The sequence below is a fragment of the Panthera onca genome, chromosome B1 (assembly GCF_046562875.1).
Source record: "Panthera onca isolate mPanOnc1 chromosome B1, mPanOnc1 haplotype 2, whole genome shotgun sequence".
NCBI lineage: Eukaryota > Metazoa > Chordata > Mammalia > Carnivora > Felidae > Panthera > Panthera onca.
This window is the reverse complement of record NC_138342.1, coordinates 11533439-11548760: the sequence shown is the minus strand read 5'-3', so window position 1 is coordinate 11548760 and position 15322 is coordinate 11533439. Positions and strand designations below refer to the sequence as shown.

Here is a 15322-nt window from a genome sequence, read left to right as displayed (position 1 = left end):
ACAGCTGGTGAGTGAGGTTGCCAACATTTTAACGCTGGGCAGCTAAGGTCCAGCATCTGGGCTCTCTCCTTTGCTCAATAGGATATAAATGGACCACTTTTGGATATTCCTTCTGGGTTGAGGTACATACACATCAAGAACTATGCCTGAGAGATGTTCTGTTAAAAACCTGAGATCAGGTCTGAAAAAAAGGCCGCTGAATCAACTGTTAATGTAACTTGGCTGTTTCGAACCCTCATCCATGGTATTGAAGTCCAACATTGGAAGAGTCAGAAAAAAAAAAACCAACCCAAAAAACTGTGGAGTCCGGCCTGTGTGTCGCAGTTTCACAGGAAAAGGAGTTACTCCTTCCTGCCAGGTCAGCCGGTCCCGTCAGGGAGAGCTGCCATGCGTGGAGGTCTCTGAGCCATGAGCTGAACCCTGTACCCCCCCCCCCCCCCCCCCAGTTACTGCCCACCTAGGCTTACTCTTCTCTTTGGAAAGTTATACAGTCTCTGCTGGCCGAATCAGACTTTCAAAAGGCACCATCGTGAGTAACCTGAATCTAAAGAAATGTAAAAATGAAACTGAATATTGAAGCGATTTCATTTTCTAGGCCAAAATTTACAAAGCTGATGCCTTTCCTTCTTCTTTGTAATTGGCTAAGGTAAACATGCGTGTTTATCTCATTCAATGTGCCTGAGAACTGATTTTTCTTTACCAAGACTTTTTTTTTTTTTTTTTTTTTTTGTGGAGCGCTAAAACCATCCAGTATTGTTATGGTTCCAGGGCTGTGCTAAAAGCAATTTTACATGCCATTTCCACCTCATTCACCCAAATTCACTTTGACAACTCAGGATCATCAAGGAGGAAAAAACAAAGGGAGGTTTTTTTTTGTTTTTTTTTTAAAGCCAATGGACTGGAAGATGAGTTACAGCCAAGATCTGGGAGCCCCTGGATCAGCTAAGTGAAGACTAAGAGGGTTAACCCTGTCCCACTCTTGGAAGTGACCTCTAGGCCCTCAAGGCCACATTGTGTCTGAAGTTATATCTTTTTTTTTTTTTTTTAAATTTTTTTTTTAATGTTTATTTATTTTTGAGACAGAGAGAGACAGAGGATGAACGGGGGAGGGGCAGAGAGAGAGGGAAACACAGAATCGGAAGCAGGCTCCAGGCTCTGAGCCATCAGCCCAGAGGCCGACGCGGGGCTCGAACTCACGGACCACGAGATCGTGACCTGAGCTGAAGTCAGACGCTCGACCGACTGAGCCACCCAGGCGCCCCATTTTTTTTTTTAATGTTTATTTATTTTTGAGAGAGACAGAGACAGAGCGTGAGCGGGGGAGGGGCAGAGAGCGAGGGAGACACAGAATCCGAAGCAGGCTCCAAGCTCTGAGCTGTCAGCACAGAGCCCGACATGGAGCTTGAACCCATGGACCATGAGATCATGACCTGAGCTGAAGTCGGATGCCCAACTGACTGAGCCTCCCAGGCGCCCCTGAAGTTACAACATCTTATCTCTTCTCTTTCCTGCTCAATTTCTCCTTTCCTTGCCTATCATTTCCATTTCAGAAATATTTATTTCTTAAAATGTTTTAAAAAGATAACTTTTCTGAAAAAAAATTAAAAGAGAAGGCAGTTGATATTTGCCTTGTATGTTGCTTTGCAAATTGGCCATGTGGGCAGAGGGAGAGACTAAAGACAGAAGCAAACCATTCTAGATTGGTAGGTGGCAGTTTTAATCAGCAAGGGAAATTATGAGGCATGCCTGCAAGAGAAGGAGACTCCCACGCCTGCCTGCCAAATCTTAGAAGTCTGTACAGAGGTCCTAACTGGATTCAGTCAAGTATACCAGACAGATGGCCAACACCACATTTCTGTCTCAAGGCTGTACCCCGGGGACAGCTTCTGGGAGTGGGGAAGGCAGGTGGAACACACATTTCCATGACTGGGGAGGGAGTGAGAAGCCTCCAATTGCCTGGGTCCAGCTCGCGGGTCAACCAGCGGTCACGTCTTTTTGATGACCTCTTCCAACACCTCAAATCCATACAGTGGCTCTTAGGGGATATAGACTATAATGGATATAAGTCAAGGTCCTGCTCACAAAAAGCCATAAATACTCTATAAGCCAAGGGAGTATATTTTTACTTCTACAACTTGAAGCTTTATTTGGGATATCATACTCATGGCCCACGCACAAGTGAGAACTGCCATGATTTTGTGAAATGACTATCAATCAGGAAGTGTAGGTAAGCTCAGATATAAGAGACCAGACCCTGCTATCATTTAGCCCATCTGACCAGACGCTGGGATCCACACACCTACCCACATAACTAAAGTCCTTGTGTCAAGCTGATGGGATTTTAGGTAGTTTTTCTTTATTTTCCAATATTTCAGAATTATGGCTCTTACAATGAAGAAAATAACTGGAATCAAAGAAAAATAAATGCCTTCTCAGCAGAGTGGAGTAATAAACTATCATAAAGCCATTTCATCAGACCCACGGAGTATTCCCACTGAGGAACCATGGGCCACGTCGCATGTGCACAGCTGTAACTTTCCTTGTAGTCATGCGATCTTTGGCTTGTTTGGGATGAACGTGACAAAATTTTATTACATCTCATTACAGAAAAAGAGAAGCCATCCTCTAAGCAATCAGTGACCTTTCCACAGAAATTCATTCCTTCATGCCTGTGTTGTCTCAATAGTGAAAAACAACCCAAATCGTCATCATCAACAACAAACAGTTGGACTAGATCTGCAAACACTTCACTGAGCCATTGGCTCTGCTCTTTCCTTCCTTCTTCCACCCTCTTACAGGCTTGTCTTTCTTCATCTACTTCTTTTATTTTATTTTTTTATGTTTATTTATTTTTGAGAGAGAGAGAGAGAGAGACAGAATGCAAGCAGGGGAGGGGCAGAGACAAAAGAAGACTCCGAAGCAGGCTCCAGGCTCTGAGCTGTCAGCACAGAGCCTGACACGAGGCTCAGACCCACGAACCGCAAGATCATGGCCTGAGCTGAAGTCAGAGGCCCAACCGACCGAGCCACCCAGGCGCCCCAATCCTTTATCTCCTTCTGACAAGACTTTCTATCTTGTACTGCTTTCTGTCCTCCTCATGGGCCAAAGGTCAAAACCCTCCTCATTCAGTCTTCTGTCAGGAAACAAAGGCCTCTCCAAACTTCAAAACTCACTGCAGTAGAAATGTATCCTAAACCTGTTTCTCCAGGCCCGGTCCTTTCCTCTGTATGTATCTCTAGACAGAGGAGCACACATGGAGATGCCCCTCAGCCCCTCAGATTCAAACAAAAATCACTCCTGTGCATTCAAACCACCTCCCCATCCTATGGCCGACTGCTTGCCATGGCTTGTAGAAAACGATCGAAGCTCTTCAGTGTGGCATTCAAGGCTGCCACCAATCCACCCTACTTTCCTCCTGCCCCCCCCCCATCTCTCTCTGCTTCCCAGAAAATCCCCAGATCCAGCAATGCTGACCCACGAGACAGCCTGGGAATGAGAAAGAACCGGAATCCAATCCCGACTCCTCCACACGTCTGCCCTGCTACCTGCGGATGGCAGGTGCTTCAAACCTCAGTGTGCTCATCGGTCACATGTGAATGAAGAGAACAGAACCCACTCCCCTAGGGGAGCTGGGATCATGACATGGTAACATGAGAAAAAGACCTGGCAAAACACTTGGCATTGAGTAGGACTCTACAAACAGTAGCTACGATGACTACTAATCAGCACTGAATGCCTCCTCTGTGCATAGCTCTGTTCTAGAAACTTTTGCTGGCAATGTCATCCTCCGCCTCACTGTCTTTGATCACAAAGTAGAGAAGTCCCGTTTCTCACCTCCGCGCCAAATTCGGTCTCCAGTTCTTTCTCACTGGGACTCTGGAAGCGCCTGGGCCGAGGGGTGGGGATTTCCTGCAGCAGCGTGCTTTCTGCTTTGGACTAAAAAGGCAGACAGAAAATTACTGCTGCGAAGTGTCACCGACGCCATCTCGATGGCAGACAGTCACTAAAAACTACACGCTGCGCTTCTTTAAGAGATAAGAGCGAATGAAATGGTTAAGAAAAAGGACATTAAATTCTTCTTAAGCATAATTTTCCACCTGTGCCAATGTTAACTACTACATTAATATTTAAAACATGAAAAACAAATTTAACGGCATTCAAACGCACGCAGTTTTGAGCAAACGCAGCATTCTAGACAAGACCTGGAGAACGGCAATCAGCACGGAACAAAATATTCATGTGGTTTTTCTCACCCTGGCAGCCTGCAATTTCTCCCTCATGCGTTCCCTCATGGAAAATTCTGCAAAGCCCGTTCTGGAAGCTGAAGGAATTGGAGGTAAGCCTAAAAAAATACAGAAAAATTAAACAACATTTTTTTTTTTTCCTTTTTTTTCCAACGGGAAGATTAGATTAAAAAAATAACAGGAGAATGTAATTTTATTTTGCAAATTTAGAACTTCACATAAGCAAAGATGAGATAATGCTGACAGCCGTCCATTTGACGTAATAAGTACATGTCTTGGCTTCTTTGTGACTGAGACGGAAAACCTCGGTCCTGCCAGCAATGCCACATCGACTTAACTAAGAATAAAAGGAATGACACTCAACTATTCCAGGCACAGGCACACCAATTCAGTTACCATTGGGAAGAGCCTTTCCAATCTGTTGAATGAGAAACAGGCTCGTAGGTGAATGGATGGCCAATGAGTTCGGGGTTCAGCTTTCCAACAGCGCTGATCACTTCAATCGGAGAAACCCTTCTAGAGACCCAAGCCATGGCCCTAGGCTAAATCATAGACACAGCATGTATTTCAAACATATTATTAGATATATGTAGGGGCACCTGGGTGATTCAGTCCGTTAAGTGTCTGACTTTGGCTCAGGTCATGGTCTCGCGGTTCCTGGGTTCAAGCCCCGCGTCGGACTCTGTGCTGACAGACAGCTCAGAGCCTAGGGCCTGCTTCAGAGTCTGTGTCTCCCTCTCTCTCTGCTCCTCCCCACCTCTCACTCTGTCTCTCTGTCTCTCAAAAATAAATAAAAAATTAAAAATAATGATACTAAAAAAAGAGATGGCCCTTGACGTTCTTTTTTCACTCGCTTAAAAAATCATCAAGCCACTATTTTCCATTTTGAAGGTCACGTAACCATGGCAGATCACATGCACTGTTACATGTACTGAGGGTCCCGAGACTTTTCCTGTATGGCATTGGCCACACTGTGAACTTACACATTTGTGTGATTATTTGGTTAATACCCGTTTCCTCCTCAGGTTCCATGGTCCCCAGCCACGCAGGGCAGGCACATGGCAAGTGTCACAGAGTGTGTGTGTGGTTCCCTGATGGGACAAAGTCGGGCTTCCTGACTGGCTCTTGCCAGTCCTGTTCTCTGCCTGGCCACCCACCTGGCTTCTGCTCCAGAGAGAAGTCCTTTAATAGTCAATAATAAGTGTTTTTAAACATGAAAATGGGGGCGCTTGGGTGGCTCAGTCGGTTGAGCGTCTGACTTCGGCTCAGGTCACGATCTCGCAGTCTGTGAGTTTGAGCCTCAGGTCGGGCTCTATGCTGACAGCTCAGAGCCTGGAGCCTGCTTTGGATTCTGTGTCTCCCTCTCTCTCTCTGACCCTCCCCCGTTCATGCTCTCTCTCTCTCTCAATCTCTCTCTCTGTCAAAAATAAACGTTAAAAAAAAATTTAAAGAAAAGCATGAAAACGCACCTTATTTATTTACTTCCCCACCTTAAAAAAATCCAGTTTTTCAAGTTTACTTGAAATAGCTACCACCTAATTCACTAGAATAATTTTATGAATTAGTGTTTAAAAGAGAGACAATATATTTTATTAAACATTATCTCATCTGAATAAAACAAATGAAATGGCTTCTCTAGGATTACCTTTTTTAAATATTTTTTTAAGTTTATTTCTTTATTTTGAGAGAGAGAGAGAATCCCAAGCAGATTCCACCCATTGTCAGTGTGGAGCCTGATGTGCGTCTTGAACTCACAAACCTCTAGATCATGACCTGAGCCAAAAATCAAGAGCCAGAGGCTTAAATGACTGAGCCACTCAGGCACCCCTCTAGGATTACTTTTAAAAACTGTGAAAGATTTTAAAATGATAAAAAGCAGTTCTTGCTGGATATTTTAGAGTTCGCGAGAGTGAAAGACATTTCAAGGGTATAGAGATTCTCGAGTCTGATCTGCACAACTAGCTGGGGAGGTGTCTTTTTCCCAGCTAGAATGTGCCCCACTTGAGGGCAAGGATGGAGTTGAGGACCTTTGCACCCGCACCGTGCAGCACTAAATCAGTGAGAAAAAACATATAAAGGAAGCACGGGGGCATGAGGGAGATTATACAAACAGAATGAACGTAATCCTCATTTGGATGAAACCTGATGTGATAACCGTTGTTTCCAGATAACACGAAGAATTGTGATATGCATGGAAAACCATGTGGACTCATCCACCCCCTTTGACTTAAGAACTGGTAACGATTTGGTGCTTTCATTTTTATCGTGGTAGAATGAAGCAGTGTTTCTTTAAGCAACTAGAAGTCCAATAACCCTCGTAAGACATTTTTTTCCCCCTAATTTATTGTCAGTTACTCCACTACATTACTGATCTGCTACGTGGTCCCAAGTGTCTATTTTTCCTGCCCGGGGGAGAAGAACAGACTTGCCAAGGCTGAGGAAGGGTGTGATCTCACACATACGTACAGAGGCTCTTTGACACAGCCGAGCAAACCTGGCGTAAATAAAGTCTCCATGGCATGGAATAAGAAGAGGATGATGAAAATAAGTTTTAAAAAATCATTAAAGACTTGATTTGGAGGCAAGAGCTCACGAATAATGAGAATAAGCATCCTGTTAAACTTCTATACATAATGTCAATGAGTGTGAAATACAGATTTCCTCTATAAGGTGCTATTTCTTTCTTTTTTTCTTTAATGTTTATTTTTGAGAGAGAGAGAGAGAAAGAGAGAGAGAGAGAGCACAAATGGGGAGGGGCAGAGAGGGAGGGATACAGAGAATCCAAAGCAGGCTCCAGACTCTGAGCTGTCAGCACAGAGCCCAACGCGGGGCTTGAACTCATGAACTGTGAGATCATGACCTGAGCCGAAGTCGGACTCTTAACCAACTGAGCCAACCTGGTGTTATTTCTCGCAGAAGCAGCAGGATGATGTCCTCACAAGGCTGCTCTAGCTTCCCAGGACACCTGTTCATCTGGAGGCTTCATCAGCTTCCCGTCTGCAGATGCTTCCAGATCTTCTCTGCTCCGTCTCCTTTGTCCTATCACCATACTCACTATACCCATTTCTCTCTCTGGATAGGCTTTGCAAAATGGTGGACACTTTCCACTTTTCTCTTAACCACTTCTATAAACCTGACCCCTCGGGAAACAACTACTTTGTAAGAAGATAAGCACTTCATTTTGAAGTAGTGTTCTAGTCTTGTCATCTTCTGTCCCAGGTTGATGTGATCTTGTCTTTACGGAGAAGTTTCTATAGCTCCTTCTCCACCACCTGAAGTCTTCTCCATTTCCCCCTACTTGTGCTGAGAGATTCCCATACTTCTTGCAAAACATTGCTCTGTGAATCTCACTGCTGACACCTGAACTCTCTACCATGGGGTACCCCAGGACTTTCTGAGGACATAAAATCAGAAATGGGGTGTTTTTGGTTTGGATTTGAATTGCTATTATCTGGACTCACATGGATTATGTAGAATATGTGAGCATGGTGATGATGCCTGTTTTGTGACCTCCCTCTTCCAACTTCCCTCTCTAGTTAAAGAATATGCTTTCTAAAGGTTTTTATTGATTTGTCTCACTTGTTATGATTAATAAAGATTTATCAAATCCTATAGTATTTTTATGCTTTCGTCAGTTGTGTACCATTGATAATTGTAATAATAGCACAATAAAAAATTCAGTTTGTTAGGGGGCGCCTGGGTGGCTCAGTTGGTTGAGCGTCTGACTTAGGCTCAGGTGATCTCACAGCTTGTGGGTTCGAGCCCCGCATCAGGCTCTGTGCTGACAGCTCAGAGCCTGGAGCCTGCTTCAGATTCTGTGTCTCCCTCTCTCTCTGCCTCTCTCCCACTTGTGCTCTGTCTCTGTCTCTCTCAAAAATAAATAAGCATTAAAAAATTAAAAAAAATTCAGTATAGAAATAGGTTACTTAAAATTCTTGGGGGGGGGGTTGGAATGAAGGAGCTTAAGAAGAAAGGGGAATGGTGTCAGATTTCCAACTGTTCAGGGCTTGTTTTTGGTTTTTGAAGATTACAGTGGTCATCAAATCACTGTGCCATATAGATTCTTTAACAGTGATATAACATTTTTATTTTAAGACATTAATATTTATATTATTATATTTATATTTTATTACTATTTATATATCTGTGTCATCAATAAAGTATTTAAAATATGACAGAATTCTTTTTAATGACAACTTACATATAGCATAATTTTTATTGGGACAGTGGACAAAAGGGTTGGGAAAACATGGCCTGCCCTGCCCTTTTTTTTTTTTTTTTTTAATGTTCATTTATTTTTGAGAGGGAGAGAAAGAGAGAGCAAGGGGGGGAGGGTCAGAGAGAGGCGAAGACACAGAATCTGAATCAGGGTCCAGGCTCTGAGCTGTCAGCACAGAGCCTGAACCGGGGCTAGAACTCATGAACCCCGAGATCATGACCTGAGCCGAGATCAGACGCTTAACCAACTGAGCCACCAACGCGCCACTGGCCTGCCTTACCTCTCCCCCAAATAATCTCCCCCCGCTGATATAATATTCCTGGATAGAATGTAAATATGGAGCTGGGAGGTTGGGAGAGCATCGGCACAGAAGCCAGCTGACCTTGGCAGGAAAAATTGGAGGGGAGCAGAGGTGATATCCCCAAGGCTTGAGAGGAAAAAACGTGATGAGTTGGACAATCATTTGGACTGTCATCAACTCTAACCACCTTCATATGGATGTAGGAAAATGGAGTGTCTTTCCAGCCACTGTCAGCCCTCTGTGAACATAGTGTATCTTCAGCTGTCACACAGAAGAAACCCAGCACAAAGAAAGGGCCTCAGGTTAATGGTGGTTGTCACTAGGGTGAAAGAATGTGGGCAATTATTTTCTTCTATTTCCTTCTCCCGATTTTCTAATTTTTATCAAACAAAGGAGTACCGGTTGTGAAAATTTAACTACATACAATGAAAGTCAAAACAGGCTGAGAACAGCGGGCTGTGCCCTGTGTTTTGAGCCTCAGCGCTGCTGATAGTTCACATTTGCTGAGGGGTCTGGAGGGATTTCTGCAGTCACTTTCTTCTTTTCTGCTTCTTTATTTCACAGCCTCCTTAACATTTCTGTTTCATGTTAACTGAAAACGTGGGGCCTTTATCCTGGTGTATGTCTCCTTCTGACTCCGGGGTGCTGGGACCCCAGGATTGCGGCTCTGCCCCTTGCTTCCTCCCACATCTCTGTGTGTCAGCACACTTCCCAGGCTTGGGGATTGTTTTGGACTGAATGCTTTTGTCTCCCCAGAATTCATATGTTGAAGCCCTCACCCCCATGTGATGGTATCCGGAGGTGAAGCCTGTGGGAGGTAATTAGGATTAGGTGAGGTCATGAGGGTAGGTCTCCCAAGATGGGATTAGTATCCTTCTAAGAAAAGAAAGCCCAGAACTATGGCTCTGTGTCTCCACCATGTGAGGACACAGTGAGAAGACGGCCATCTGCTAGCCAGGAAGGGAGCTCTTACCAGGAACTGAATGATCCTGAGCTTTGATCTTGGGCTTCCCAGCCTCCAGAACTGTGAGAAATAAATGTCTGTTGGTTGAGTCACCAGTCTGTGCTATTTCATTAGAGCAGCTGGAGCTGACTGAGACGGGGATCATCAGCGTGGGCAGGACTGAGCCTGGCCAGCCCTGCCTTCTGTCCCTGTGTTCCAACATCATCATGGTGGTGGGATAAGGCAAGGGGGCTTCAGACAGGGCTGAGATTCTGAAACGTGGCTTCATAGATATGGTTTGCCATGAAAATTCTGCCTACGGATGAGACTTCCACATTGCCTTGGGCAGAGCAGAAAAAATGTAAACCTCATTCAGGGGGGTCAGGGACTGTGTGAGAGGTGCCAGGGCAACTGAGTGGCCTCAGAACAAGCTTTGTGAACTTCCAAGAGGGAAAATAACATGTAAAGCTTCTGAACTTGGTGTATTTTTGCAGGCATTAATCTCTGTCAGGATACTAGTATTCTACAAAACCCAATTTTGGACACGCTAGACTGGAGAATCTCCTCCAGTTTTCAAGCATTCAGCTGACAAATATGCATTGGGCACCTATTATGTGTACGGGACATGAAGGATAGAACGGTGAAGAGAACAAACAAATCCTCATCTTCATGGAGTGAATTTTCTGGCAGGGAAGGGAGACCACAAACAGGCCGTATATCTAGTACGTCTGATGGTAATAGGTGGTATGAAAACAAGTAAAACTGATCAGGGTGAAAGAGGGCTAGAAGGGAGGGGTGTAGTGCAGTTTTAAGTGGAGTGGCCGAGCAAGGGCTTCTTAACTGACTGAGCCACCCAGGTGCCCCTAACGGGCTTCACGGTGACATTGGAGCAGGTAAAGATGAGGGATCAAGTCACGTGGATGACCGGGGGGATGGGCATTTTAGTTATAAGTCATATCTGGTACAAACACTCTGAGACAGGGCCATGCCTGATGTAGGACCAGAGCCGAAAGGGGAAACGTAAGGGGGGGAGATGGAATCCCAGGTATCAGGTCATAGAGATAAGGTGGAAACAAACTCTATAGGTCATCCTACAAACTTTGGCTTAAACTCTGAGTCAGGTAAGAACCACTGGGGGGCTGGAGCAGAGGAGTGGCATGACCTTATTTTCCCAAGACCATTCTGGCTGCTGGGGTGAGAACAGAAGCCAGGGCGTCAGCTGAGATGCTGTGCGATACTCCAATTGGGAGTTGGAGGCGGCCTGGATCCGCATTGGAGTGGTGGATATGGTGGGAAATAGGCGTACTTTAGGTGTTTTTGGTCTATTCTGAAGGTAGAGGAAACAGGACTCATGGGGACATATCGATGGGGGCAGATGAAGACAGGGGTTAAGGGTGACCCAAGCCATGGAAGAATGAAATGTGTGTTTAGTGAGATGGGGAAGACCATAGGGCAAAGGGTTTGGAGGAGGAGATTAGGAGCTCAGCTTCAGTGGAGTAAAATCTGAGTTGTCTCAGGAGAGATCACAGACCTAGCTAAAGGTAAGAGCTAAAAGCATAAAACTTCTAGAAGAAAATATAGGAGAAAAATGTCATGAACTTGGGTTAGGCAAAGAACTTTTAGATATAATACCCAATGCACAATCCATGAGAGAAAAAAAGTGATACACTTGACTTCGAAAGACATGATGAAGAAAATGAAAAGAGAGGCGCTTGGGTGGCTCTGTCGGTTGAGTGTCCGACTCTTGATTTCGGCTCAGGTCGTGATCCCAGGGTCGTGGGATCGAGCCCTGCATCTGGCTCCATGCTGAGCATGGGGCCTGCTTAAGATTCTCTCTCTCCCTCCCTCTGCCCTTCTCCTCTGCTAGGCATGCTCTCTCTGTCTCTCTCTCTCAAAAAAAGAAGAAAATAAAAATAAAAAGATAAGATAGTTACTTGGAGAAAATATCTGTGGATTATGTATTGATAAAGTACTTATATCCCAGAATATACAGAGAACTCTTACAACTTCACAGTGAGACAAAGAATCTGGTTAATAATGAGCAAAAATTTAAATAAACATTTTACTAAGATGATACAAAAATGGCTACTAATGAAAAAATACTATCATTAATCACTGGGGAAATACAAGTTAAAAGCACAATGCAATGCCTTTATACACCTTATAAAGACTATAATTAAAGACTGATGATACCATGTGTTGGCAACTCTCATAAACTGTCGGTGGGAGAGTAAATTGACAAAGCCGTTTTGTAAAACAGATTGGTAGTTTCTTAAAAGTTAAATAGAAATGTATCATATGACCCAGAAATTCTACTACTTATCAAAAGGAATGAAAACATCCATCCATGCAAAGACATGTTGCAAGTGTTCTTAGCAGCATTATTCGTAAGAGCCCCAAACTGGAAATAATCCAAAAGTCCACCAACAGGTGGTTGAATAAGTAAAATGTGGTGTATCTGTGTGATGGAATAGAACTCAGCATGAAAAAGGGATGAAACATGGAAAGATGCTACAACATTTATGAATCTCAAAAAACATTGTGCTAAGTGAAAGACGCCAGACACAAAACACTGCAAACTGTATGATTCTGTTTACAGGAAATGTCTGGAAAAGCCATATTTATAGGGAGATAAAACAAACCAGTGTTTGCCTAGGGCTGGGGTGGGAGTCAGGATTAACTGTAAATAGGCACACAGGAACTTCCTGGGGTGATGATACATTCTAAAACTGGATGTGGTGATGGTTGTCCAAATCTATACATTTCCTGAAAATCATTGAATGGTATCCTGACAGCAGGTGAATGTGACGATATGCACATTAAAATTCAATAAAGCTATTAGAAATGTGAGTTGTCTCATTGGACAGGTGCACGTGGACATTGGGTAGAAGTCTGCCCATGTAGTCTGAAAGAGCCCTAGGCTGGGGATATACATTTGGGAGTGGTCAGTTACACACGTGATATGTAGATGTTAGAATTTCAAGTCTTGAGATGAACAAGAGGATGAGTGTTGATGCGGGAAAAAGGGCCAGGCACTGAGCCTGGGTGCTCCAACATTTAGAGGTTGGGGGTGGAAGAACCAGCAAGGAGACGAGAGGTAGAGCCGGTGAGGGAGAAGTAAGATCAGAAGAGCAGGTTGCTGGCAGCAAAGAGCAAAAGGAGGAGGCAGCAGTGAACTCCACCGAATGCCGCTGAAGGTCAGGAAGATGAAGACTGGGAACTGACCAGTGAATTGGGCAAATGGGCAATTCACTGGCCACCTCAACAAGAGCAATGCCGGTGGCGAGTGGGGATGTGAGTCAGATTGGAGTAGGTTCAAGACTGGAGACAAAAATAGGGGTAGATGACTTTGGAGCAGTGTCGCTCTCAAGGAGTCTTTTGGAAAATGCCTTTCCTGACAGCTAATAATGATGATTCTGTGTGGTTTTTTTTTTGTATCTGTTGTACTCTTCCTTGAGATGGTCAGTGAGGTGTGGCCACGGGAGACCGAGGAGAGGCTCAGGAAACAAAGTTCATCACACCCCCCGAGTTCTAGAATCAGGAGGCATGGCACACCATGCAGGGCCACATGGAATGACAGCAGGGTGGTCAGGAGGCGAAGACAGGAGCAATGCAAGACCTTAGGCTACGGTCTTTACTGGAATTTCTGAGGGAAAAAGGCAAGGTGGTGTTAGCAGTTTAGAGCTGGCTAGATTGAATTATTCTGGGGGGCTCTCCGCTACTATCTCTAGTTAGTTGCCCGGTGCCTGGCCCTGGGATGATGCAGGCAGAGGAATATTGCTTCCTGGGGTTGTACCCAGCAGAAAATGGTGGGCTCTGGGTTGGGTAGTGAACATATCAAAGGCACACTCCACTCTGAGCCCTTTGCCACCTCTAAGAATTGGCTACAGTTTCTTCAACCCAGAAAGTTTTTTTTTAAAGATCTCAAACATCATAATATCCAGGAAAAAATTATGGAAACAATGTATTATTTATTCATTCTTGTTTTAATATGTTAATTTGGTCCCCTCCGTACTGGGTGAGGTAGCAAATGCCAGCGTTGGTGAACCTTTTGGCCGGAACATTTCCCAGCGTGCCTGCTCTGACTAGAATGTTCTTTTGCTTCTCCAGCTGCTAGACTCCAAGGTAGCTGCCAAGACCCAGATCTTTTGGGCGGCTCTCCTCTGTGCCCCATACTGTACTTTGTAACATTTCTTTCCTGGGTCAGTCTCTCCAGGGCTGGATGGCTTTTAAAAAGTATGCCTAAAATGAATGATCTATTTCCTTAAGTTTGCATCAGATTTCGCCAGATTCCCTACTTTCTTTTCAACCAGTACTGAGAAGTTGGCTCCGAAATGATGCTTTAATCAGAGAAACTAACACGAATGAATGGAAAACAGATGTCAGTAATGAAGAAATTTATGTTCGTAAGACACTACTTAACATTTGATAGTTAGTCCCTTAAGAGATGGTATAAGTTGGAATCTTGGGGGAAATGTGTGTCCTTTTTTTCTAGATGTTTATTTGATTTGGAACTAGTGCCTGCTCAGTGAAATGCTTTCTTTATTTGGAATGTCATGACTATATGTATGTTTGAATAGCAGATTAGGAGCCAAAGCTTTCACTGCATGATTTATACTGCTGTTAATCAGGGGCACCTCTGAGCATGTGCTTGGTGCCCTGGAGAGGCCATATAATCTGTGGGCTGGTATCTGAGTATCTGAATACAGTCTGACTTTCGCAACACCCGGAGGCCTGTAGGAGTGCTATAGTGTAGAGAGGGTTGCAGTTCAAGGTGAGGAGCTGGGCTGCTACCACCAAGGGGGAGGCCAGACCCAAGAGAGGTTTGGGAAGTAAATGGCCAAAGGAGTCAAAGATCTGGATCCAGGAGAGCAGACCTGGTTACGGAGGATGTGGTGGGCGTGGCAGGGGTGGTAAGTCAGCACGTGTGAGCCCCGAGCATGGCCTTGAGCAAAAAGCAGAGAGGCCAGGTTGAGACATCTGTTCACTCAGTAAGCATTGTTGAGTGCCATCTGGATACGGCCTTGTGCTAAGCAGAGCTGAAAGTCAGTCCCTACCTTCAAGAATTTCTAGTCCAGTGGAGAGGGGAAGTAATAAAAAGATGACCTCAGGGGCACCCGGAGGGCTCGGTCGGGTAAGCATCTGACTCCTGACTTCAGTTCAGGTCATGATTCCATGGTTTGTGAGATTGAGCTCCACGTCAGGCTCTGTGCTGACAGGGCAGAGCCTGCTTGGGATTCTCTCTCTCTGCCCCTTCCCAGTGCTCTCTCCCTCTCCCTCAAAATAGATAAATAAATGTTAAAAAACAAACAAAAGAAAGATGACCTCAGACACTCACATGGGGGCAGGAGCCATGAAGTACAGAGAAGCTCTACTCAGCCCACACTGGGGCGTAGGGGAAACTTTCTAAAGGAGGCAGTGTGTATATTGAGTTTTGAAAGGTAAGCAGCCAGGGTAAGAGAAACAAATAAACAAAAACCCCAAAGAGAGAAGGGGTTAGTTTAGGTAGGGAGAGTAAGGTAGGTGATTCACTCGAATGACACTCTTTGGCGGGGGGTGGGGGTGGGGGGGGTGGGGGGGGTGGGGAGAGGCACAGTCAGAGTGGCAGTCTTGTG

At 44.8% G+C, this 15322-nt stretch overlaps 1 protein-coding gene and 1 non-coding gene across 5 annotated transcripts in view; one reads left to right on the top strand and one right to left on the bottom strand.

Moving 5' to 3' along the window:
• CC2D2A (coiled-coil and C2 domain containing 2A) overlaps positions 1-15322 on the bottom strand; it is a 147546-nt gene that overhangs the window by 112704 nt on the left and 19520 nt on the right. For all 4 annotated transcript variants that reach the window (XM_060655394.3, XM_078446255.2, XM_060655393.3 and 1 more), the window contains 2 exons: positions 4254-4342; positions 3835-3936 (listed from right to left, as the gene is read on the bottom strand). In XM_060655394.3, the coding sequence (XP_060511377.3) occupies positions 3835-3936; positions 4254-4342 (191 nt within the window). The remainder of the gene's footprint in view (positions 1-3834; positions 3937-4253; positions 4343-15322) is intronic.
• Positions 7939-8020, top strand: TRNAL-UAG (transfer RNA leucine (anticodon UAG)). Its single transcript has one exon. It is a non-coding gene; the product is annotated as a tRNA-Leu (tRNA).